Source organism: Platalea leucorodia (assembly GCF_965183815.1).
Source record: "Platalea leucorodia genome assembly, chromosome: Z".
NCBI lineage: Eukaryota > Metazoa > Chordata > Aves > Pelecaniformes > Threskiornithidae > Platalea > Platalea leucorodia.
This window is the reverse complement of record NC_138858.1, coordinates 65,083,347-65,110,079: the sequence shown is the minus strand read 5'-3', so window position 1 is coordinate 65,110,079 and position 26,733 is coordinate 65,083,347. Positions and strand designations below refer to the sequence as shown.

The window sequence follows — 26,733 nt, the reverse complement described above, 5'->3', positions numbered from 1 at the left end:
AGGGACCTGGACAAGCTGGAGAAATGGGCCTGTGTGAACCTCATGAGGCTCAACAAGGACAAGTGCAGGGTCCCACATCTGGGTCAGGGCAATCCCCGGTATCAATACAGGCTGGGGGATGAAGGGATTGAGAGCAGCCCTGAGCAGAAGGGTTTGGGAATACCGATAGACGAAAAGCTGGACATGAGCCGGCAATGTGCTCTCACAGCCCAGAAAGCCAACCGTATCCTGGGCTGCATCAAAAGAAGTGTGGCCAGCAGGGTGAGGGAGGTGATTCTGCTCCTCTACTCCGATTTTGTGAGCCCCCCCCTGGAGTACTGCGTCCAGCTCTGGGGTCCTCAGCACAGGAAGGACATGGACCTGTTGGAGAGGGTCCAGAGGAGGGCCACAAAAATGATCAGAGGGATGGAGCACATCTCCTGTGAGGAAAGGCTGAAAGAGCTGGGGTTGTTCAGCCTGGAGAAGAGAAGGCTGCAGGGAGACCTTGTTGCGGCCTTTCAATACTTAAAGGAGGCTTATAAGAAAGATAGGGACAGACTTTTTAGCAGGGCCTGTTGCGATAGGACAAGGGGTAATGGTTTTAAATTAAAAGAGGGTAGATTCAGACTAGATATGAGGAAGAAATTTTTTACGATGAGGGTGGTGAAACACTGGAACAGGTTGCCCAGAGAGGTGGTAGATGCCCCATCCTTGGAAACATTCAAGGCCAGGCTGGATGGGGCTCTGAGCAACCTGATCGAGTTGTAGATATCCCTGCCAATTGCAGGGGGGTTGGACTAGATGACCTTTAAAGGTCCCTTCCATCCCTAAGCATTCTATGATTCTTATAAGAATGGGGAATTCCTACACAGCAACGTCTTTATACTTGACAAAAAAGAGAATCTCAGTGAAGTTGCTGAGCATTTTTAATATTGCTGTATTTTAAATTCAGGTATAGAATTTTGTTGTGTCTGCAGCTGCGCATTAAATCTCTCGCACATCTTGTTAAGGACTGTTTCTAAGGATATCTGAGACCGTTACTAGTCATTATGAACTTAAAAGCAGCAGCACCCCTTCATGCTATGTAACACCTGTCCCACCAGTCTCCCACGTTCTCTGCAAAAGCCAAGACACATCAGATGGATACGGCAAACAAAGAAAAGGAAAGGAAGGGGGCTGGAACACATGGCATAGGAGGAGGCTCAGGGATCTGGGATTGTTGTGCTTGTTCTCAGAAGCGAAGGCTAGGTGGGGACATCGGATTGCTACCTTCAGCTATCTGTTTGGAGGTTAAAGAGAACTAGACCCTCCTCAGAGGTACAGAGGACCAGGGCAACGGACAAGACGACAGTCACATGTGACATCAGGGGAAATTTCGATTTCAAACATGAGGGAAAAAATCTTCTCTAGGAATGAAGTTAAGGAGGCTGTCCAAGGAGGCTGCAGAATTTTCATCTGTGAAGATTTTCAGACCCCAGTGGTCCAAACCCTGAGCACCATGGTCTAGCTTTGGCGTTAGCGCTGCTTTGAGCAGAAGACTGGACTACGTAACCTCCAGAGATCCCTTTCAACTGTATTTTATGATTCCATTAAACACGATGAAACCTTTTCTCATAAAAAAAAAAAAAAAGTTGAAACTACCGGACAAACCTTTTAACCAGGGTTATGGACTAGGTATTATTCTCCCTCTTCTCCTCACCTCTGCCTTTAATAAGACAGCTACTTGAAAAGAAAAAAGGTTAGTTAAACTAATTTGTTTTAAATTCTTTGCAAGATGCCTTCCCACAAAACAATGACAGCTTGAAAGCACAATGTGCTATTTACATTTAAGTTTTTCTTAGGTGAAGATAAGACACACAAACAAATCTTCGGAGGACTGATTTGTATTTTCTGGCACGCTTACGAGTGACACCGGTTCGAAGAAGGCAGAGAGAGTCTACGTTACTAGTTGTAATGCTGAGTCAGATGCAGAGGAGATGCTGGGAAGGGTCAGCCCGGCCAAGGAAGTTTCCAGGACTGCATCATAGCCAACAAATTATATTTAGGTGGCAAGAACATTGCGCACACCGTGAACTCTAGGGTACAGTTACAGCTAGGAACCGCTGCCCTCGGTCCAGTCACACACCTTTTGCGTAGCTGTGCAATGATGATGTCATAACCTTTCTTCTACATCATGTCAGTTCCTACCATCCGCTTCTGACTTTTGCTCATCACGTCTGAAATTAGCGGTAACACATACTGCTATTGTTTTTTTAAATCTTTTGAGCAATTTTGGGGGACTGGAGCTGGCTATGTGTGGGCCCTCCTTCTCTTCAGCTTCGTTTACGCAGGGGATTCACTACCTGCTCGCTTAAACAAGCAGCACCTTCCTTGCAGCCACGTCCCAGGCCGCGCCTCTAAGCTTACCAACCAGCCCCGGCGCCTCGGCAGGGAGCCGGCCGCAGCCGGACCGGACCGGACCGGACCGCGGGGCGCGGAAGGCAGGAGGCCGCCGGCAGACCCGGCTCACCCCTCCCTCCGTGCCGCAGCGCGCCCCGCCTCCGGGGCTCTTCAGAGAGGCGGCGGGGGGCCTCGCCCAGGCCCGGCGGCGCCCCCCGACCTCCATTTCGCGGCGCGGGCACGGCTCCCAGGGCCGGCGGAAGATGGCTCCCCGCTGCTTGCCACCGCCCCCCCGCCGCTCCCCGCAGGCCGGGGGCGGGGGCGGCGGCGGCGGGGCCGGGCGCGGTGCCGCCTCCCGCCGCGGACGGTGGGTGGGCGGACGGGCGGCGCCAGAGGCGGAGCCTGCCGCTCGGCCGCCGTGCGCCCGGGGCTGTGGAGGCTGAGGAGCGGGCGCCCGCGGCGGCCTCGCCATGACGGCGGCGATGAGGCAGAGGTTTGACCGGTTCCTGCACGAGAAGAACTGCATGACCGCCGTGCTCGAGCGGATCGAGAGCAAGACCGGCGTCAACCGCACCTACATCGCCACCGGTGAGCTCCGACCCCCGGCCCCAGCCCCCGCCCCGCCGGCTCCCCTCAGGCGCTGGGGGCCGGGGGGCGCCGGGCCTCGCACCGGGGCTGGAGGGCGGGGGCGGAAGGGCCGGCAGCGGCGGCCGCGGCTCCGGGCGCGGCGGCCGCGCCCTTCCCGCTCCTCCGCGTCCTCCCCCGGCGGCGGGCGGGGACGCGTCCCCCTCCGGCGCCCGCGCTAACGGCTCTCTGCTCTCTCCCCGCGCAGCCATCGTCGGGGCGGTGGCCGTGTACCTGGTGGTGGGCTACGGCGCGTCCCTGCTCTGCAACCTCATCGGCTTCGCCTACCCCGCCTACATCTCGTGAGTGTCGCGACTTTTGCCCCTCTTACCACGACGGTCGCGTGTGCTGCCCGCGGGGGAGAGGATACGAGAGGTTGCGAAATCACAGCCGCGCGCTGGCGCGCGGTCTGTCGCGGTGGCATTCCAGGACCAGGCTCCCAAATGCTTCTCCCGCCCACCCCTTTCCCTTAGCTTACGGTTTTACTGGCGCAAGGTGCTCGGTGAAGAGCAAGGTTTCTCCCACCTGGCAAGCGCTACGTCAGAAGTTACAGGTGGGAGGTGCCGGGTAATTTCCACACTTGAAAACCAGTTCCCCGTGGCGCGTTACGTTTCGGCTTTGGGTTCCCAGCTTTGTCATCTTCAGTGGGAAGCTGGAGCCCTGTGTCTTACCTGCCGCTGGTAACAGGAGGGAGAATCGGCGTTGTAGCGGTATTTGCTAAAACTGACAGCGGCATTTCTAGTTGATGGCACTCCCAGATGCGCAGGAAGGCGCTGGTGCAGTGTCATCCTATGTTTGATACGAAGCACTAGGTCATGTAACGGGCCGGGGGCAGAGATGCATGAAGGAGTGCTGTTTACTCCAAAACCACCGAGCTGATGAGAGGGTGGAAGGGAAGACACTCTAGCTCCTCTTGGGTGTAAAAGACTTAAAAATATTTGATTTTTTTTCAAAGGAAAGCCTCCTTAGATGTTTTGGTTTTAAGAATATCTGGTATCTTTCATGGGCATTATATTGTTATTAGACCAAAATGTATTTCCCATTAAGTAAGACCACCATGGTGTATGTTCCAAACGACTTCAGAAATGTACTAAATAAAACCTTCTGCGTAGCCTAGTAAGTTCATAAAATGGAAGTCCTTCCCGGCTGTACTGCTGTATCGTTGAAACAGAGGGCTTGCCTTTTACATAACTCTCTTTAAATACAGTCAGCAACTTTTAAAAAGATGTTCTCTGTAATTAGCTCCTGGGCAATACAAAATAGGTTCCTTCTCCTTTGTTTTTTTCAGAGATGTGGGAGATTGATTTAATTTTTGACTCTCTTGAAATGTCTTATGGTTGTGATGCTTAAAACTAAGCAACACTTTTCTAAATGCTGTTACCGGTGAGCACTAATTTAGGAGATTATAGGCCAAGAACTCTGGAGAAATTTAGGTTTTATTTTCTGTAAGGCAATTTTTAGTGAAAAGATTAGTTAAACGATATTTTTTCATTAAAATCTGAAAGTGAAAATAGCCAACACAGCTTCAAAACCTTAAAATAGTTGTGTAGGAATTATGTTTATGTAATATTTTGTGTCTGACTTAGGTCACTCTTAAACTTACATAATTACTTTCTAAAATCCTATTTAAATTTTTAAATTTGTTTTAAAACGGGTTTGGGATTATATTTTAAATCCACTGTTATGCATCTATGGTGAATAAATTGATAATAAAAGCTCTTAGAACTCTGGAGGCAAGACAGTAGCAAATCAAATATGAACAATGGGTTTTTATCTTCCATTTTTTTTTCTTCCAAATCTGGAAAAATTTTTAAAAACCTTTTTGTAGGGTGTCTACCCTTTTTCATGTTGGAAGGTGGTTTTAAATGTATCTTAATGTGAAAAGTTACCTCCTGTATGTTAGTACTGTGGGGTGTTTTGAGTTTGTTGGTTTTATTTTTTTCTTTTAATAATGGGTGCATATGCCATTGTCCTTGGCTGCAAATTTTACTTAAATAAAATACCATGATGAATAACATGCACATCAATACAATGCCACTTCTGTTTTTTCCAATTCATGCTCAGTTAATGCTTTCCCTTTAGCTGTCTGTTTAATGCTGAAATATTTTTAGGAGAAAATTATGATCTTGGGTGAAAATCTAATTTAAAACACATGTGATGTGCTGCATGCCATTGTCTTTCAGTGGCAGCCTGCAGCCAGCTTATGAAGCAGCCTGCTGACAGCACAGGTGGGCTCGATCCCTTCCCCTTCCCTTCCTTCCCTTCCCAAGTACAGAGCTGGTACGTAGCGTTTTCCCACATGTGTTGCTCTGCTTGCAAGCCTGCAGAGCCAGCAGAGGAGACATGGGAGGACATATGCTAGTGCACGCATTTTCATGGTCCTGTTTAGCTTCCCCTTTTTTGGGAGTGAGGTGTGTGGACTCAGGACAGGCAGTATTGTCCTTGCTAGCCTGTACAGCGTTACGGGATCAGTGTGATAGCAACACACCGGGACATCTGTGCTGTCTCCTGAGATGGCTTTCAGTCTGGAGTCAAGCATGGGCTGCCTGACCGTGAAAAAGAGCAAGAATCCTCTTTGGTGACTACCCTTCTTCCACCATATGGGTTTCTTTTTATCTTGGTGCTACCATACTGCTCTCCATATTTACTGTAGGATCTCTATCCTAATGCAGGGCTAAGCTGCAAGAAGATAAAGCTGAATTACTGGAGTGATTTCTGTTCTCATTTTTGCTGCTCTGGGTCCTGTACTGCAGTTAGGGTACTGCTGAGCGCTGTCCCCATGCTCATAAAGCATGGAGACCCAAAGCATAAATAACACTGGCCAGGGTGAGGCAGCTGAAGAGCCTGCTATATGAACTAACCATAGTGAGATTTGCTTCCTAGCATTGGGCAACAGTTTTCAGCTGTTTTCATCAGCTGCAAACACCTTCAAATGGCTTTTGCTGTAAAAGCTGTGGCTTCTGAAAGAGGTCAGGAGCCGTAAACGGAACATACTGTGCAGGGTGTTAGTTTGATGTTTACGCAGGTGTTTCAGCAACGGATCCAAGCCTGAAATGTCTCAGAAAGGTACTGAATGAGAAAAAGTAGGTTACTTTTCCCCAGTTAACTTACTTCTGTTGTGAAGTAGATCACTGTATCGCTTCTGCATTGTCAGTGACTGAATTGGTTAAAGTGAGAAATAATGAAGTACTGGGTCAGGCTTCTGTTCAGCAGAAAAGACACTCATGAAGGAGTGGGACAGGTGTCTGTGTTCTGCAAGGGAGATGGCCTCCTGTCCTTACAGTTGTTTAAAATGGCAAACAGGCTACTGGGTGAGTGACCCATTAGGCATGTTCCAAATCTGTTTTATTGGGATTTTAGTTCTGGGTTACCTTGGTCACAGTAGTTACTGCTCATCTCTGTGCTTGGCTGAAAGAAAATATATTGGAAAAAAACAACCCGAGAGAAGGATGCTCAGCTTGGATTTCGGTCTGTTTGCACATGAACCAGGACAGTTTTACGGATGTGCAGGTATCTGCCTGTCAGGCCTTGTATAATTCTGTAGTTTATTTTCTTCCATTTACATCGTTCTCTGTATTCATTGTCAGCGTGTGCTGTGCAGCAGGTGCGAATTTCAAGTAGAGAAGTGCTGGAGGCCGTAGGCACTGGGTTAGACCTAGCAGATGGGGTGTGCCTGGCCGTCGGTGTGAAGTGGTACGGGTGCAGCTGCACTGCTGCCTGCTTTCGCATCACTGTGGTGCTGGCCTCGGCCAAGGCTCAAAGACAACGCGAGGGGAGGGGGCAGCTCTCTAGCTAATGCCTGTTACAGTGTCAGGCAGGCACAGCTCTTTCCCTTCTCCTTCCCCCTTGTTCATGTTCACCTTCAGCTTTGCTTTGTGTGTCTGTACTGGTTTCATACACGGAGGAGTTTCTTCTCTAGCAATACAAAATCTTCCCAAAAATCCAAGTCTTCTATGCCATGTCACCAGCAAGGGCCCACCTGAGGCTCTTAACATAGGCAAAATTAAACAGTAGTTTTCCAGGTAAATGTTATCTGGCTGTTTCCCAGTAAGTCAGACAATCTGGATTAAAGTTTGTCATAAAACCCTAGTCTTCTTCCCTAAAATTCTGTTAAGTGCTATGTGATGAAATAGAATAATTAATTTTAAATTGAAATCCAGTATTTGTTTGCAGGCTTTTGTGTTTGCAGTAGACCAGCATTGAAAAGTTTACCACGGATGATAGAAGCAACTTTTTATACTTCTAGCGAGCTTTAACTGCACAAGGCAATATTCAGACTAGTAGATGGAAGAAGTGGGTGTTGGCAGTATATAAATAACATTGCCAGTGTTTTCACTGCTTCTCTGAACTTTCCAGAGCTAGCCTGTTTAAATGTAGCTCCACCCATAGCCAGTGGTGGCTAACGGCCTCAAAAAAATTAGAAAGAGTGAGTGCAAGCAGGAAGGGAGCCTTTGATGACTAAGAAATGCGTGCAAAGGATTAGAAATTTCAGAAGTGCTGTCATGTTTGGTTTAAAAATTGCCAACATGGAAATAGCTTTAGGCAGTAAAATGTCTGAACGTATTACTGGCGTCTTCAAGGGAGAAAAGCAGAGTACAGTCATGCCTCTCTCTGCTTTGGCTAATTTTATGCTGTTACTTCAGTGTAGCTGTTTTTACTATGTAAGTGCTGCTCATGGCATTTTACAAACAGGAAGCAATCTACATTGATTGTAGAGAAGTATAAACACGCAATTAAATTGTGAATTTGAATATTGTCATGGTGTCTTGAGCCTGTCTCCTAGTTCCTTTGCCTCTTCCATACCTCTAAGACAGGAACGCTGTTTTTCTTTGGTCACAGTTGTTTAGAAAATGTAAAATCATTCCTGTATTTGTTGAGAGCTACAGCAGCAAATTTGCTTTCTCCTAAGAAGTTCTGAGGAGCGTGCTTACTTTTTTCCTTCATGGAAAACGCTGCATGATGTGCTGGTGTTCAGAAGTAATGCTCCACTGCTGCTTTATAAAAGTGATTCGAGAGAGCTGGTGTGTCTAACCAGATTCACAACACTCAGTATAAATACAAGCAGAAAGTTTCCAAATTTGTCTGCACTTAATGCTGTTTCCTCTCCCAGCTGATACTCTCTTCATGTGGCTTTAGACACTAAAAAGTGGCTTTTGACTTTTTTGTATCTGTTCTGCCAAATCAGTTCCTCCAAACATACTTGCTTTTTGTCTTTTAGGTTTTAGAGTGTCATGTTTAAAATAAAAGCCATCTTATCTGTTGGTTGGACAAATTATGTGCATTCCTTTCTAGAGATAGCAAGTGGTTAGATGCAAGAGAGAGTCTAATATTACGATAACTGTAGGAAAATTTGAATTTATCCTCCGTATCTTAAATTTAGGTTAAAAAGAGAGAGGGGTTTTTTATACAGATGGGTCCGCAATCTGAATTAGACTCATTGAAAGATTTCCAGTTTCTAATTGATGTAGATACTATTTTTAGGGACTGCGGATATGTTTGAGGGACAAATGAAGGCATTTTAGCAGACCTTCTTGGTCAGGATGCACTGCAGTACTGCACCTTGCATGCGCTCCTCTCTCTTACCGTATTGACCTCTAGCGACTTGGTTGATGTAGGCCTACAGAGGTTTAAGGAATAGTTAGACTTATATCAGTGGGGTTTGCTGGAATATATTTTTAAACTACCCTTCCTCCTGGTGAGTCACAATGCTTCTAACATTTAATGTGTGGCATTGCAGATCCTAAATGCTGAAAAAGTGAGCTTAAAGTCAAAAAGTGAGATTAAAAAAATGCGGAGTACGGTTAGTTGCTTTTCTTGTTTTCCTGTTTGTTTTGTTGTGGTGATGTACTCCAGTTATATTTTAAAAGTCTTTCTTCACAGCCATGGGACTATCTGACGCAGGAGAGCTGGCCACATCTTGCTGTCCCAAAAGGAAGGAAGCTAGCTTGTCACTATGCACACGATGAACAAGATGCACAATTTTTAGATGAGGCTAATGAGACTGTCTTCGGCTGCTAGGAAAAGAAATGCAGACTTTCATGTGAGGGTCTGTGAAGACTAGATAAAACTTGAATTTTTTTAAAAATTGCAAAATTTTGTTGCTGCACAGCTTAGGAACTAGCACTGTACCAAGGAAGGAAGTTCTTCAGGTCTCTGCAAACCAGCCTCAACCCAGAAGTTAGTCCTCAGCCTAAAACTTGTCTCTTTCCCAATCCCTGATGAGTCATTTTTTGAACTACATTCAATAATTAAAACTGTAGGATTTCTGTTTCTAGTTTCATAACTCCTTACACGGTGATTACCTTGAAACAGCAATGTTTTACCAAGTGAGACAAGTCTGAAAACGTTGCACCATGATTTCATGCTTTACTGTACATTTATATAAATTAAGGCCATGCTATAATTCTTTTGCCAATATTGCAGTAGACAGAACTGAAAAAAACAGTAACAAAATTACACTTGAAATATAGTCTCTGCAGTGCAGCATAGGTTGACAGGAAAATGTAACTTTTTTTCTTTCCGTATTGTTGCAAGCACGTCGTAGCAGGGGCCCAGTTCTTCTCCATTTGGTCACAACAGTAGTGTTTGATCGCTGTGCCTGCACCTTAAACAGTAACAGCTGTGGAGAGGCAACCAATGCATGTGAAATGGTTTTTTTTCCTGCTAACAAAATTGTCACAAATAGAGAAGCGTTGTGTTGTGGATCCTTAGCAAGTGGCTTCCTCTGGTGGGATGCAGCATGTTCTGCACTACGCAGGTAAAATGTGGCTTTTCCCAAAGCTCCCTCACTGCACGCCACTTCTCTTTCTTGTCAATGCTTTCAGGAAAGACACCCTGAAAGAATTCTGTAATATAAGATGGGATTAGACATTTCCAAAACAGTGGTTTTAGACCCTAGCAGGCAGTACTGGTCTAATGGCTAATGTGTACAAGTACAGCCAGTAGTGAAGCCGGTAAAGCTCAGCCTGAGACTGTGTACACGGGTGAGCCCCGCTGAAGGCTGCAGTGACTTTCCTTGCCAGTGTTAAGGGTGGAAGTGGAGGAAATCCCGCTTCCAGAGAGAGTGCATGGACAGCTTCTCCGGGAGTGGGGAGCTGAAGCCTGCCGGAGCTCCTGCTGCACAGCACCACCCGCATTGCCCGGCCTGTGTGGCAGAACAAGCAGTAACCAAATGGTTTGGCAGGCTGGACTGAGGCACTGACGCATGTTAATTGCAGCAAAAAAAGCTTGCGTGTCCGCGGGTGTGTGTTTGGGGGAAGCTGGTTTTAACCTGAGTCAGAACCGGGGAACTGACTCATCATGTGGCCGTACAAATACTTGTTCCGGAAGAGACTGGGCCAAGAATGAGCAGAGAGCAATGAAATGATTGCTGCTTTTTTGCAGGAATCTAGCTTTGTGCTGAGTTACCATGTAGTCTGTAGGACTCACTTCACTGGTGGGCAAAATGGCATGTGCTCCTTTTGTGGCCTCAGTCTCCATTGCCTTTGAAGAAACGAAGGTAGAACCCTTTGTACTAGTGTCATGTTGTTTGTTGTTGTCTTCTAATAACTGAAAGAGGGTGGATTTACATTAGATATAAGGAAGAAATTCTTCACTATTGAGGGTGGTGAGGCACTGGAACAGGTTGCCCAGAGAACTTGTGGATGCCCCATCCCTAGAAGTGTTCAAGGCCAGGTTGGATGGGGCTTTGACCAACCTGGTCCAGTGGAAGGTGTCCCTGCCCATGGCAGGAGGGTTGGAACCAGATGATCTCTAAGGTCCCTTCCAATCAAAACCATTCTATGACTCTATGAATATCTGTCCCTGCATGGGCAGTGACCCCCCCCCCCCTTGCTGTCCTTCATTAATTTGTCTGCGTCTTCTGGATACACAAAATTTTGAGAGAGGGGAGATGGTAGACTTACACTGCAGCAGTTTTGTAAGTGCATTTGGCACAAAGATTTTTTTCAGTATCTGCAAATGCATGACTCTGCTATTGGAGTCAGTAAGGAGGAGGAAAGATGGATGAGAGAAGGCTTTTAACTGATGGATGAAAATGTAGAAGACAAAATGATAAAGCAAATACAAATACACAGGTACTTGTTTCACTGAAATGATGCCAAATGTCACGGAGGCAGCCTGCCAAGATGAGTCTGAAATGAGGATGACAGGGAGGCACCAAACTGAGGAAGCCTCTGGTGCAGTGGAGTGTTGATCGCACAGGGGTGTCTGGATAGATAGCTAGAAGTAAATTATTTTTGAATTACCAGAACCTGCCGTAAAGAGTTGGGGCAGACCAGTAAGTATAAGCCCTAGAAGTACAGGTAACTTCAGGGGGTTTTTAAGTTAAATGGAAAAAAAAAAAAGTTATGCTTGGCTAAGAGGGTCACAAATATTCCTGCTTACTCATTTAGTATAGCTCTGGTTAGAAAACTGAAGGAAGGATTCACAAAATGGTCCAGTCTTCCCTAACTACAGCACGAATGCTGGGCTTAACAGAGGCTAATCTTTTGTCTTAAACTTGTAACTTTATTTATACAAGAGTCATGAGGTACATCTTGTAAATTACATGGATTTGAGTGACCACTGCATATGAGACTACAGCAATAAAATTTGGCATTTCTTTCTTTATTTCTGGCTTCCACATCTTATTAGCTGGACTCAGCTAAAAAAAAAAAAAAAAAAACAAAAACAAAACCAAACCAAAACCAAAAACCCAAACAAACAAAACCAACCAAAAAAAAACCCAAATGGACTCATAACTGGTGTACTTATAATATGCTTATTCTCTGAGTACTGTATGTGTGAATTAACTCTAACAATGATTTGTTATGCCAGAGCTAATTCAAGAGCGTATAATAGTCACTTCTTGGAAAAGAGCTGATTTTTCATTGAAATGAGTCAGATGCTTTAAGTGAAAGAATTCAACTTGGCAGCTTACTAAAACTAGACCAGTATCTGTTACTATCAGGTAACAGGATAAAGTAACCACACTTGATCTAGAGTTCAATTTGACTGATTCTAGGATGCACACAGCCAAAATTGAGACGGTACTCTGATACTGTAGCTACATAGCTGATATGGGCTGTGGGCCACTGGAGAGCATGGCAGCCTCCGCTTTTCCCTGTTGGCATCACCAGCTAGCAAAGTTATCAAGAAACAGATCTGGCTGAAAATGAAGTTTTTTCTCGGCTCTCCATCTGTCTGCACAAGTTGCAATGCTGTCCCACGGCAGGCCACTTACACTGCTGGACGGGCATCTCTTTTTGAAAGAACTGAGCTGTGGTTTTTACCATCCAGTCTCCTGGAAGCTGATCCTAGTGACTGCTCTTACCTCTGATGTGCAGAACTACTGTAAATAGTTGTGTGAGGCTTTATTTGAAGTCCTCTACAGTTAGTGTGTAAGCACCATATAAAATCCTTTGTGATGTGTAATTACTACATATAACTAACATGGAATTTAGTGATATCAGTATTAGAAAAAACTTACAAAAAACTGACAGTATCTCTTTTCTTTTTAAATTTGAAACTATAGGCTTTGGATGCTCCTTCCTTTGTTAGGAATTCCTAATGTTATGTGCTAAAGAGACTGACTTACTTGCTCTTGCAACGTATAAATAACCATTACAAGAAGGCTATGCTAAAGTTGGCTGTACTACCAATGCCTCCTGATCTATATCTTTTCACTTATTGATGGAGACTCCATTTTGAATATCAGACTGATTGATCCATGACTTAACATGGAGTAGAATAAAATGTTCTTGGCTTGAAGTAACATATATGATGTATCTCCTAAGGTTGATTGTGCAGAGCATTACACCAGGATAAGACCTAATAACTTACAGGATAACTTATAGGTCTAATTAGGGTGGGATTCTCATGTTGAAAACACTACAGTGATAAATGGACACAAAACCTATCCATTCAGATACTCTACATAACTTGCTGTACTTATTTGTTCTTGGATAAGGTGTATTTTCTGTGACTTGCTATTGAAATAGTGTATAACTAGCAAAGGATGAAGATAACTTTTGTCCTTTTATTAAACAGGGGCATGTTAGACTATGGATTTCCACTGGCAGTCTCAGCTGAGGGATGTATTTCCCATTGAGAAGTAGATTATTTATAAAATACTTGCCTTTCCTTGACTTCAGATAAAAGTTTCATTCACCGGTGGCCCTGGTATATCCTGCTTTTTCCTTCCATCCCTCCCACTCAATGGGATTGGTACCGGAGTCACTGCTAACAGATGCAGTTTGTGCCCCTCCCTCCTTGCTGACGTGGCTGTTCCCTTGGTGGGTGTGGTGAGGGTCTGCCACCTGAGCTTGTCTGATGCGCCTGCCAAGATCAGGCCCTTACAGAAGAAGGGGAAATGTGCTGTTTCCTACAGTGTGCAAGAAAACACCACATGTGGATTTAATACTGCATATTGGCTTATTAAATCATGTGGGGTTTTGACCACTTGTAGTACTGCTGCTTGTGAGTGGCCATGAAAGTGTCTTGTTTAAGTAATCCCTTCAAGACATCACCTTAAGGAACTGCAGCAGCAGATGGTGAACGTTGAAAAGGGAGCACCCCCGTGGCACTGCATTTAGGAGCTCTCAAAGGCCATCCATTTTTACAGGAGATAAGATAACAGAGCATGCCTCGTTGACACAGTGATATGCCATCTGCCCTTTGCCACAAAATTGGAGATTCTAAGCTTTTTTTATGAAAACTGATTTTCATGAATACTAAGATGACTTTAATCATGTTAAAAAGAATTAAACAATACGTCCTTAAATCCATAGATGGCTTCAGACGATGACTGGAAAACAGCAAGGCTGTTAGTGGTTTCACTGCAGAGTGTTCTCTCACAAATACCAAGCTAGCATGCTTATTGTGGTAAATTAAGCCTTCCCCTGTATGCCTCTAATGGAGAAGCTGTCAGCAGAACCAGAGAAATCACACAATGAACCCCTACAGCAAATTTTCCTTAACACTGAGAAACTTTGCAATTAGTTCCGTTCTCTCCTCCATTTATCCACCATTCTAACTTCCCTACTAGTCACTTCTACTGTTTCTTTCCCTCCAGAAGAATAGTTTCACACCTTGAAAATAGATCAGTAGCCCTCTCCCATACCTCCTGTGTTGTTTGTTGTGGGTTTGTTGTTTGTTTGGTTTTTTTTGTAGGGCCCCCGCACCAGGCAGTGTTAGACTACCTGAGAGGTGAGGGCATAGAAAAAATGTGGTTTACAGTGGGAGGGCAGAAGCAGCTGAAGTTGGCACTGTCTTTGAGCAGACTGCCTAGACTACTGTTTCCTAACGTTGTGATGTTAGCAACAGCAGTAAGCAGACCTGCTGCCATCCACCTGTGGAAAACCTGTTCTTCCAGTTGTGCTGATCAGCAGTACCTCAATAACAGTGCCTTATTGTGCATGATGGGGTATGGCAAGGGCCGTTGCTCTTCCTGTTGCAGGACCCTGGTGGCCAGCCACAAACTCTACTGGAAATAATGCATAAATTAAGTATCCGATCCTCGTATTGCATTTCAGAGTAATTCAATCCAGTAGCTATGCCAGTTCTCTCTGCATGTGGAGGGTTAGCCAGTGCTTTTGCTAAAACATAAGGCGTGTCACGTGATTGATTTTTTTTTTTTCATTAATTAAAAAAAATAACAGAACTAGGAAGTGACAGAGTCCAAAGGGTTTCTCAGTTCACAAATCAGGAAATGTACTCACAGCCAGCCATCTATCTGGTTTCTATTTTGTAAACCTCCCTGACTCTCAGTCTTTTTTATGAACTAAAAGGAAACTTTGCACCTTTGATATGTCCCACAAGTGCTGTTTCAGCAACAGTATAGCTGATATTAAAGGAAAAAGTTATAAAAGAATTAAAACTAAATTCATTAAACTGAGTCTACAGATTTTAATCCTACAGCATGAGTGGAGAGGACAAATGCTTTTTAATACTTTTAAGCTTTACATTATCAGGCTTACAATTGCTAGCATTTCCTTCCAAAACTTCTTACAGCGCTAATCTGGAACTCGGCGAGTCCAGAGTCTCCACTGCTTTTACTGAAGGAAGCGCATGTCCGTCTTTCTCTCAACTTCCTATTTTTAGAACCGTGTAAACTTGAACTGCATTCCCCTAGCAATTGGAGAACAAAAACCTAGTCAGTCATTATGCAGGAAGCCTGAGACTTTACTAGAGGCTGCTCCACCCTGTTCTTAATACCATAGTCTACACCAGAATTTGCAAGTCCTGTAGGAATGGATTTATAGAGCAGAACAACTGGCAATGCAGATACGTAGTCCTCACTGTATGTGGCAGGGCATACTGGATCTGCTCTGCTTTTGTAGACCAGGTGCTTGTTAGCGGTTAGAGCAAATCTTGTGGTTTAACTTTTCAAAGAGGAACCTAGCGCATGTCCATTATGAGTAAAGGTATTTGAGATTCACTTCAAAATCCTGAACTAGATTTAAAATTTTTGTCTAGATGCTGTTTGCACCAGGAGGTGCTGGTCTGTTATGATCCCAGTAAGAAAGGCATTCAGATTCTGTAAAGCTTCATTTAAAATGCTATTTATTAGAGCTAACATTATAGAGAAACAGAGAGTAGTACAGAGAATCTTATATCCCTGTAGATGCTGGGAACCCCAAGTTGTGCAGCAGGCCTCCGATCCACACACAGCACATTGTGCAGACCTCATCTCTAGACAAGGGTACCCCGTTTTGATAATTTAAGCTATTGTAGGGTTTTTCTTTCAAGACAACAACTCTATTCATCATTCCTACTGTCAGAGAGGAAAGATGTTCACTGTTAGATACAGGCAAGGCCACGCAGGTGGTGTCATCACTGGTACCCAGTGGGAGCTGCCTGTGGGATCCTCTGTTTCAGTGACCTTGCTGAGTTTATCCCGTGACCAGGGAATTTGTGCAGCACAGCACAGGCCTGAAAGCCAGGCTGTATGTGCAGCACAGGCCTGTGCTCACTCAGATATGAATCACTAATGCTTCAATGTACAATAGTCTCCTGGTCAGGGTTACTGCAATGCATCCAGAAATGGAACTGGCCAGAGATTATCCCATTTTCCCTGTCCCACGAACTGTATCATGAATAAGGTGAGGATGCTCAGGTTTTTTGTTTCTTTTTTTTTTTTTTTTTTTTTTTGTAATCACAGAGCTAGGAGTAGCTTGAGTATCTTTTCTTTTTGAAGTCTGACATGTAGGGAAAAGCTTTGCTCTTCAAAGATCTTGGGCACATTGTCTGTATGGTAGATACTACTTAGTTCTCTTCTGTAGAGCATATAGAGTAATTATTATGAGGATTCACGTTTAACAACAAATCTGAGTCATAAAAACTTCACCATTATAGATGAGACTGATGCTACTGATCTGCTCACTTGTTTTGTTTTCCTTACAGGATCAAGGCCATTGAAAGTCCCAACAAAGATGATGACACGCAGTGGCTGACTTACTGGGTTGTGTATGGTGTTTTCAGCATAGTGGAATTCTTCTCTGATATCTTTTTGTCCTGGTTCCCTTTCTACTACATGCTAAAGGTATGTTAGTTCATGTGACCCGTCTCCTAAAATGACAGCTTTGGTATAACTAATTTAATGTCTTCAAGAATAGATAGATGAGAACATACTCCCTTGGAACCATTCCCGGGTCACACCTTATTTTTTAGATGCGGGTTACATGTAATTTAGCACTATGAAAATGATCTTTTTACGGCTCATGGTTTTGTGAGACAAGAGGGGAAGTTGGGATGGGTGGCAGGGAAAGGTCTGCCATGTTTTAGGAAAAAGAGATGGTGTAGCTGTACCGTAGAAGGACAGGTCTTTGTCTTGGTGTTCAGGTAAATTTGGGCAAAATGACAGCACATGGTAAACCTTACAGAGCTGCTCTATTTTTCCTTTAAGTGCATTAGCAAAAGTGGAGAGTAAAATCACGAAGGCAGCAAAAGGAAGTGTTAACATCTGCGCTACAGGGAGCAAAGAAGGAAATTGCAATATAAGAATAGTTCGAATCATTCAGACTTCATTTTTAATTAAGCCTACTTTCCTGAAGGGAAATGGCAGGTATCAGAGGACCTTGTTGCTAATGTGCATTTGTTAGTGTGGTTTGACTACAGTGATTTGCTTAATGTGTTCCAAGCTTTGTTTGTCAACTAAGGTGTGAGTGTATTTTTAATCAACTTTAACATGTTAAATTATTCTAGGAGATAGCCAATTACCACGTATGCTCTTGGGTACAAGACATTCTAGCTTGCTGGAGAGTCACTTGTTTAGCTTAAAGAACTGTTAAACTATTTTCTGTTTCAGTGGGCTGTTCTACTCCTTTTCTTTTGCTTTGTTAGCCTGCTTTAGCCCCACCAAAGTTCTTGAAAGGATTTACTTGCCACCTATTGTGGTGGGGTCATGTAAAATTTTAAGGGTAAGGTCTGATGTTGCCAAATGATTTTCCCAGGAAATGCCATAGTTTAAAGACAAAAATTGACTTGGAGAGCTTGGTTATGCTTCTGCATTGTTCCTGTTGAATCTTTAACAGGCATCAACTGTGCAATTGTTTGGATGCTTAAATTTCCCTAGCTCCCTAAGAAAAAGCACGAATTTGAACAACTGCTTCAAATTAAAAATATTCTGGTCTGTCTCACAAAGTTAATTCTCTCCCTTTTTCCCCCCCTCCCCCCTTAATTTTTTTCCCTTAATCAAAACCGAAAATATATTTTCCATTTTAAGCTAATGGTTTTGCAAAGTTTTTAAGAAGAATCTGGTATTTTGAAGTTTAGCATGGGTAAAACGTGTGAAAGTTTTACTGTTTACTGGAAGTTACTCAAAGTTTGTTATTCAAAGTACAATTTCATCTGATCTGAATAGGATCCAAAAGGATTGCTTATGGCACTGGAAGAATCTGTTCTTAGCCACTTACACAGTTATTTCACATCCCCAACTTCACCTTACAGTTTAGCAGGATTATGACTTTACCCATTGTCTGCAGTGATGTACACTCACAGTTGGGAATTCATACAGTGTATTTTCAGAGCTGCTTTTTTAACTTCTTGGTGGTAAAAGACGTGGCAATGATTTCTTCATGCCAGCACAGCACTCCTTCTGAAGAGCACGTGCAATTGAAATTCAGGTTGACCTAGCAAATAAAGACCAACCACAAATGGCTCTGATAATACTGTATCAGAAGTGCCACATTTACATGCAGTGGTGGCATCAACAGAAAGGTACTTTTCTCTGCTCAGCAAAAGCAAACACAGGAAGCAATTATGGTAAATGCACAGCTTTCTACAATAGCTGCTGAAGGCACATAGAAGTCAAGTATTTGCTCTCAGTAGTGGGTAGTAGGAGAGGTTTTCTTTTGTGATACAAAGGCAGACAGAAGGTGTTGGCTGAGAATCAGAAAGCGTTGCTGACTGGGTGGAAGGATGGAAGTTACTCCCTGTGCGGAAAAGGAGGAAGCAGGCAGCTTCCAGCTTTCAGTCCATCCACGAGTAAAACCTCTTGTAGTTTGTGATGTCTCCAATGAAATAGAAGCCCAGATATGTCATTCATGCAAATTTCAAGCTCACTTTCATTTTCCAAATATGCTAAATTTGCATATTCACATTTATTTGATACAGCTTGTAGCTTCCAGTCCAGACTGAGTTTTAGCTGCTCAATATTTCCATGTACCTTGACGTGCAGGGCTGAGGCACTGATCATAGCTGCTCCTGTATTCCCCTAAGTCCAGAACCTAGGCTCTGTCACCTCAAAGCTTTCAGCACACTAGGAGTTTTTACAGGTGGGAGAAAGGCGTATTCAAGAACTCCTTTGAATACGTTACGATATTTGCATATGCTTTTGTTCTCCGGTTGAAAACTGTTTTGAGATTTCTTGAGTTTTGTGGGTTTTTTGTAATGCCTGCTTTTTATTTATCTGCTTTTTTTTTCTCTGAAGCACAGGACATGCATGCAACTTGTGATTTCATGTGTATGTGATCTGGTTTTCAATACTTCTGTTAATTATTTAAAGATTTCTTTGGCATTCAGGCATTAAAATACTGTAGCCAGTGAAGCAGGCTGTAGCGGAGGTTATCATCCTAGGAGTATTCTTGGTAACGGGAAGGCGAGGAGACTCCAGAGTTCTGTCTTGAAATATTAGAATGCTATTTCTGAACAGAATTCCTAGCAGACACATCACACTGGGTGCATTACGCAGACTGCTGCTACGAGGCACTCAGTCAAATGAAGCAGGGAGAGTTGTCATTGTTAGTGTAGCGACGTGCCAAATGCAATTAATTATTGGTTTCAACTAAAGAGCTACTCCACTTCTGTTAAAATGAAGACCTTGTTTTAATGACTGCAGTTGTCTGTTAGGAGCGCGTTCATGTTTGTGGTCATATGAGCTGTGTCTTGGGTTTTGATAGTCTTCTGTCTGTAGACGCGTGGAACTGGCCACGGGCACGCTTGCTGTGTTTCTCAGCTTCCTCTGCTGTAGTAGCAAACCCAGCTGTATTCGGTTTTGTGCTGCCGGGCAAGAACAGCTGCTAGCACCAGATCCAGGTGGGTTAGACCCAGCTCTGGTGTCTGCCTAAGGAAGTCGCCCTATTACACAAATTCCATTCCTTTCTCTGGCTGGTCTGGAGGGTCACAAAGAATATAGGTTTTGGGTTGTTTTTTTTTTCGGTTAACAATTTTATCACTCTGAGCTTTCTGGACCTTTTTACAAACCACTTTATTTTTAGTAGCTCATGTTAGTTCACTTTCATGAGAGACAAGGGAAAAATAAACTAAGTCTGACATTCTCAAGCTTTGAAAAGACTGAGATTTGCAACTTTGGTATGTGTCCTCTAGAAAAGGTATATAAATGTCTATTTCAGTACATTTCAAAAGTAACAGGTATTTGAGAACAAATTATAACTGTAAAAGATTTGATTTTTTTTTTCTTGACTATACTGTGACAAAGCTGTAAAATCAACATGACTGATTTTGTTCTTAGGCAAGAAAAGGGAAATTTCCATTTCTTTTAGTTTCAGAGGAAGTTGGACGTATAGCTGAGGGATTTCCTAAAACAAAGGAGAACTAAGCAACATCTTTGTATATTGGGACAGGTAAAATAACTATCAGTAATTGGCCAGGTATTCTTTAACAGGAAATAAAATCAATATACTTCTCAGCCTTTAATGAAAGATAACAACATAAGATATTACAATTTATTCTTTCTGTTACATTAAGTTCTAAATAATAGAAGCTTTTGAAAACTGATATTCCATCACTTTTTGCCTTTATTTTCTCTGACCATGCTTAATGATACTACATCAGTTGCTACCTACTCGTGCCAAATTTTACTGCATGTTGAATTATTTTTTTTAATTCATTGAAATGTTCCTGGTAGGCGTTCTCACTGGTGGACACTTTAGTTTGAAAAACCTTTCTTTGTCTTCTGGGCAAACACTCTTTTTAAGTCATTCTGTTCTGACACCACAATGAAATAGTTTAAAGAAGAAAGCTTTAAGCTTGCCTAAGAGGGGTAAATTGGTTTGGCAAAAACTTCTGTAGAAGGCAGTTGTTATCCCCAGGAATCAGTGATCCTTTTCAAAGAGACAGCCTGTCAAGATAGCTCTCCAGCTCCAAATATGTCATAACTGATTTTCTCTGGGGCAAGGGGAATGAGAAATGGGCTTAAAGAAAAAAGGAGTAGCAATCTCCTCCAAAAACAGTATGTGTTTTCTTCAACTGATGGGCATCAGGGGATCAGTTTTACTGTGGTGTGCACTGCAGTGAGGACAAAGCCAAGGTTTTACAGGTATGAAGAGCAGAACCTACAGAACATTCAATCTCAATATTCCTTATGTGTGGAAGAAAAGAGGGGAGATATTCTAAAATATTTGGAAGGCTTGCCTGAAGAAGACTGTGTGGTTTTCATAATTGAAAAGGGATTTTATTATCTTTTTTATTTATTATTTTTGTTAAACTCAAATCAGACCCTTTCTTTTAAAATAACCTCTCATGACTTAAATCACTTTGTAATGGCCAAATTGTTATTTAAGAGTTTCTTATGTAATACCAAAACAAATATTTGGATGTGGTTCTGTCTTTGCAGTTTTACAGTGGGACATCAAAAGTATGAGGGGAAGGAGAGGAGACAAATGCCTGGCTAGGCACAGCAGGATTCTGAAAGGATACTGTGATAGAACGAGTTTCTAGGAAATGCTTTTGTGCTGTGCAGTGTACTGGAAACCTCATAAATAAATAAGAAACTTTGCTTATATTTTTTTTAAATTACTTTCAGAAGCTCTAGCACATGCATTGAAACATCTCTTCAGCTGCTGTAGATGCTGCTGTGGAAACTGAAAAACTTCTGAAATCTAAGCTATTTAAATAAGTGGTACTGTATTTAAATGCAGACTTTTACGGTTTTATTGTAGTTCAAATGATTAGTTTGACTTTTGGTGCCTAACTTAGCTAATTGTGTGGTGGTTTTTTTTTCAGGAGGAAGAGCTGAGTTGTTGCTGTTGATTGTGTTTTCTCCCTCTCCCTCTCTTCCCAAAAATGTGTGGAAATTCTCAAACATTTAATCATGTCTAACCAAAACAAAGCACATTTTGGCTGAGGCTAGGGTGGTTTTGTTTCGTGCTGTAAGAAAAGATGGTCTATGAAAAGCTGTTCTGCCTTTATTTTCTGGAAAGACTTTTGACACGAAATAATATTGTTCTGTTTGTGTCTGGAAAAAACAGCACAATTCCTGAGAAAATTTGCTTAATTTTGTTGCAGTTTTATCCTGCAAAATCTTTTTATATATTCTTTCAGAGCTCAAGCAAATTTAGTTATGGCATTTCCTGTCCCTTAAATGTTTTGATCTTGTTTTGCATAGCTATCTTTATATTGCGTATGATGGTGGAACTGAAGCCAAATAAAGGTACTTCAGTAGTAAAGACACATATTTGTAATACACGTAACAGCTGTCTTTCCAGTCCCCTTTGTGAGATGCAGAAATATTACCCCACCCGCTGTGCTGTTCATTTTATTTTTTTTTCCAGCGAGCAGATTGTGCTATAAAAGCTATGCCTAAACTGTGCGATCCAAAAGCATTACCCTTGCCTGTGCGTGATGTGTAGGTTGGATATATCTTTCCTCCTTGTCGCTTTAGCTCTGGGATGCACAAAACCCCATTCTTTCCCCTGCTGCATTTTCAAAGCAGGGAGGCAGAGAGGACAGGGATACGTTTTGGCTGGCTTTAAGTGATTTAGGGACCTAGACCTTCAGTCAGGTCTGTGCCACATAGTTTAGAAGGAGACAGAGCGCCTAACATTTTGTCTAATCAGGTTTTATACTTCTACCTTTAAAAAAAAAAAAGTACATGCAATCTTGATACACCTGTTACCATATTAGCTTTACTACTACAGCCCTCCTCCTTTACCCTATCAGTATCCATGAAATTATTCCAATGTAAAGATTCACTGTGCGTAACTATACTGACGTGCATACTTACGGGACGGTGACCATTCAAAATGAAGGGGACGATGTACTGTTTTAAATACGCTCAAGTCAGTGGCACAGTCAGGAAGGCACAGTACGCCTTGTCTCCTCTTCGTTTCTTCTACTTATGCAGATGTTCTTGTTCGTTGTAGTGCGGCTTCCTGTTGTGGTGTATGGCTCCAAGTCCTTCTAATGGGGCAGAGTTTCTCTATCATCGAATTATCCGTCCTTTCTTCCTGAAGCACGAAGCTCAGCTTGACAGTGTTGTTAAAGACCTGAAAGACAAGGCTGCAGAGACTGCAGACACCATCACTAAAGAAGGTGAGGAGAAGACCATTCGCTAACCACAGCAAGTAGGAGGAATTTCCCTGTGCAACTCTAATATTACCATTAATATTCATCATTTGGGGGGGAAAAAATTGTAAGATGACTATGTAAATTATAATGGAGAAGTTAAGTTTGGGTGAAGATGCCAGGAAGAGAGGATTTCAGTGGATCTTACTTTCTAGACTGCAGTTATGCTAGAATGAGTGCAAGCTGTATGAGTGGAAGAAATGGCTCATTAGTTTGTGTGTCTTCCCAGCATACGTATCACTGTAAACGATCTCTCTAGAGGCAGGTCCAAACATCCTCACAAGATACCTTCCATAAATACAGTTATTGTTTCAGTGTATTCTTGTATCTCCTAAAATACCGTCTCAAATACCTGGTAGCATAGAAGGGTTGCCAATTGTGTAGTAAAGCAACTCCAATAAACAGCAACATATGAAATGAAGTTTTACCATCTCTTAAGTTTTTGTACTTTTCCTTCCTGTGGAGATCAAAGGATTCTGAATCCACTCTTAAAGAAATTACTTAGGTTTTTATTTGGTTAGAATAAATTTTATCACAGCCTGTAGAGTGCTTAATTTTTGCTTTTATTTCCTTGCATTCTGTAGTGCATCCTCATACTCTAAAATATCTGAGGATAGTTTTATGAATAAGAGAAGGAAATGTATTCAGTAGCTCAAATAAAGGTTTATTTAAATTTCATTTGAAAGGAAATTTATTTGTAAGATATTTCAAAGCACCTTAAGTCTCCTTTCCCCCAAGCAACGCATGCAGTCTCATTTCCTCTTACCAACTTAAGCACTTTTCGTGTCAGTATTTAAATGATCTGCCTTTATCAACTACGCTTGGAAATTTTGCTGCATGACCCTTCCTGAATAATTATCATTAGACAGGTATCTTAAATAATGTTCTTCCATGTTGCATGTCGGATTTTTCTGTCCTCATTCCGTTACTTGTTTTTTCTTTTTCCTATTTTTACATATAAAGATTTCCACATATATATATATTCTTTTAAGAAAACATTCACACATGCATGCATGCACACACACATTAGTGCTATTCCAGCCCTATTTCATCAGCTTGGTAGTAGATTTTTTTACTGTTAACTTGTATGTCCTAAACACTGTGAGCAGCTCTATTTCATTGATACAATAGTTGTAAGCCAGTTTGTGCTCTGTATTTTGCTGCTCCTTGCTTATGGTTTATTTTTTAAAATCTTTATATGATCGGTTTTATCACTATGTGTGTGTATGTGTATACAAAAGCTATGATTTTCTTTTGTGACCTAAAAGGAATTTTTTTTTTTTCATGTAGCTCAAGAACACTGAATAAGCCACTCTCTAAGATTAAACTTGCTTTTCTTTTCCTGTAGCCAAGAAAGCAACAGTGAACTTACTGGGTGAAGAAAAGAAGAGCACTTAAACTGTTAACTGGATAAAGTTTCCCAACCACCTCCTTTATGAAGCTTGATGTTACTGGGAACTGTGGTATAACTTTAATAATATTGCCTTGGAAACATTTTGATATATTAAAGGAATGTGTTGTAAGTTTGCTTACTACTTTGCTGTGTCTGTATAGAAAGTAAGCATTTTTATTTAAAAGCAATGCAGTGGGCAGCATCTGAAGCTTAATGAGAATATTTTATTCATCTTCATGCAGAAGAAATCTTTCAGTAACCTCTTTCTGCAGTAACATAAATAAAAAGTATATATCCCACAGGCTCTGCACTTTAGTTGTCTCTTTGTGTATGTAATTACTCTTAACACTTTGACTGTGGTGCATCTGGTAACATGAAGCTATTGTATAAGGAAAATACTGGTCTGAATGGATCTTCTTGAATATACAGGGAATTATTGTGAGAGATGGCATAACAGATGTCTTCCCCACCAATACAGTTGTAAATGATGAAATTACATGTTCTAGGCACCTGATGACAGAGATTATTCACTGTTGCATGTTTCATTGTAACACAATATTTGGTACAGTGTGTGTCTTCTTAAATGAATAGATACTAAGTATAGGAAAGAGTAACTTCATTCAAGTGATGAGGCTTAAATTAGCGTTAAGTAATTAGCCGGAAATGGATGCATTAAATTGCACAAGATTAGCACAAAGTGACTAAAGTACAACTCCTTGCCTCTTCTTGCTAAATAAAGTTGTCATCTAAAATTGTTAATAGAGTGCCTTTTAAGATCACACTCAAAAGCACAAGCCACCTTTCGCTAAGGAGTGATACCATTACCAACAGTTTTTCCTAAAGTCCTGCTGAAATGTTAACTGCCTTGGGTGTCAGTCCCCAGAACTACATCATTAATGGGACGGACTACAACCTCCCATGAGCTTTTTCTGCTCATAAAAATCTGTAATCTCTTCTGACTGTACTACGAACAACTTTGCATGAGCACCGAAACTTCCTGAATAGAGATGCTGTTGTTGTTACTTGATATATTCCTGACCAATCAGTAAGAACGCAACCAAAGTTGTTAAGAGAACAAAGGCTTTTTTGCAATCAATGGAAAAGAATATAGTTTTGCTTAGATCTGAATCTGTATTTACTTTTTCATCTCATCTCCATGCTGACATCTTTAAAGCCTACAGTAATGCTATGTCAGTTCTTAACTCGCAGAACACGCAGAAGGTAAGCTTAAGCTTTTCATTTGATAAAAAGTGACTTCTGGTCCACATTCTTAAATTCAAAAGATTTAATCTTAAAAGAGACTTTTGAAGGCTTTTGGCTTTCTGCAATAAGTTGGTATATAAACACTCACTGTAAATTTTCAGATGCAAGAACTGCAAAATAATAAAGCACACAGTGCAACTCAGCAGGTCAGTTTTGAATTTGAGAGAGATGTGTTATAAGAAGAGATGTAAAAGTGACTTAAGAGAAAGCATTTTAAGCTCTAAGCTGGAAAACACAGCCCTTAATGGCTGTCAACTTGGATAGGGAAGTATGAGACCCACTGGGCATCATTTTCTGTAGGACAGCATGCAGCTTGTCATTTGGAGGAAAAAATGTAAAATATCGCAGCTAATCATTCCATGACAACTTTTTGTTATGAGTGGATGTGCTGAAGAGGATAAAGTTTACAGCAAAGCTGTAGATGTAAGCGAGGAAAAAGTTTGAAGTGACTCACCATTTTAGTGGTTTAATTTCTTGTCTTACCTTCCTCTGTCTTACGCCCACTGAACTTTTCTGTAAGCCATACTAAACCCTAGTGCTGTGTTTTAAACACTACCAACTGTGTATATCTACTACTCAACAGTTCTTCCACTGTTATTAATGGGGATAAAATATTTCTAGGTAAGTGTTAAAACATTCCCTCACATCTCTCTTGGAACTTAACAGTTAGGCTTTAAATCAACTTCTTGTCTTTACAACTTGGTATTTCTTGACCAGCAGCTAAATTCAGTGCTCCTTTGTCAGATTTCTACTTGAACTACAACTACCATCTGTTGTTAACAGAACTTGATCTTGTTGTTTGCCTTGATGCAAGTAGAAATGACTGAATTTCTGCAGCAGGTTATCCTTTCCTGCAAGTAACTCCACTGGGCTGGCCCCACAGATCAGTGCTCTTCAAAGTCTTCTTCACAACATTTATGTGCAAATGTTGGTACATGCATCTGCTCCATGTCTGTGCTGAAGTTGTAATGTGCTAAATAAAAATGGATGCAAATAAAGAGATTCTTACAGGACTGGTATGATGCCTCAGTATTTCTTAAGAACCCTATACCTCAACACTAAAAACCCGATCACTTTAAGAAGGCAGAAGGTCTTTACAGGATATTCACTTTTTTTACCCAAACTTCATTACTGTGGAACTAGTAGAAACCTCTCCAAAAGCCTGAAGGAAGTACTTCTGCTCCATGACTGGATCTCGGGGTGCAACCGAGCTGTTAGAGAGCACCAGGCCTTAACAGAGAGGTTTGTAATACAGATCTGTTCTCAACAGCGAGCACCGCCAGCAGCTGCCTGCGCAGCGCAGCTTTCCG

At 42.1% G+C, this 26,733-nt stretch overlaps 1 protein-coding gene across 1 annotated transcript; it reads left to right on the top strand.

Annotated features, from left to right (window-relative positions):
• The first annotated feature begins 2,754 nt into the window (after positions 1-2,754).
• Positions 2,755-26,436, top strand: REEP5 (receptor accessory protein 5). Its single transcript, XM_082335619.1, has 5 exons — positions 2,755-2,946; positions 3,191-3,284; positions 16,366-16,504; positions 22,566-22,734; positions 24,116-26,436. The coding sequence occupies exons 1-5, from the start codon at positions 2,829-2,831 to the stop codon at positions 24,163-24,165; spliced, it is 570 nt and encodes a 189-aa protein (XP_082191745.1). The 5' UTR covers positions 2,755-2,828; the 3' UTR covers positions 24,166-26,436.
• The last annotated feature ends 297 nt before the right edge of the window (positions 26,437-26,733 follow it).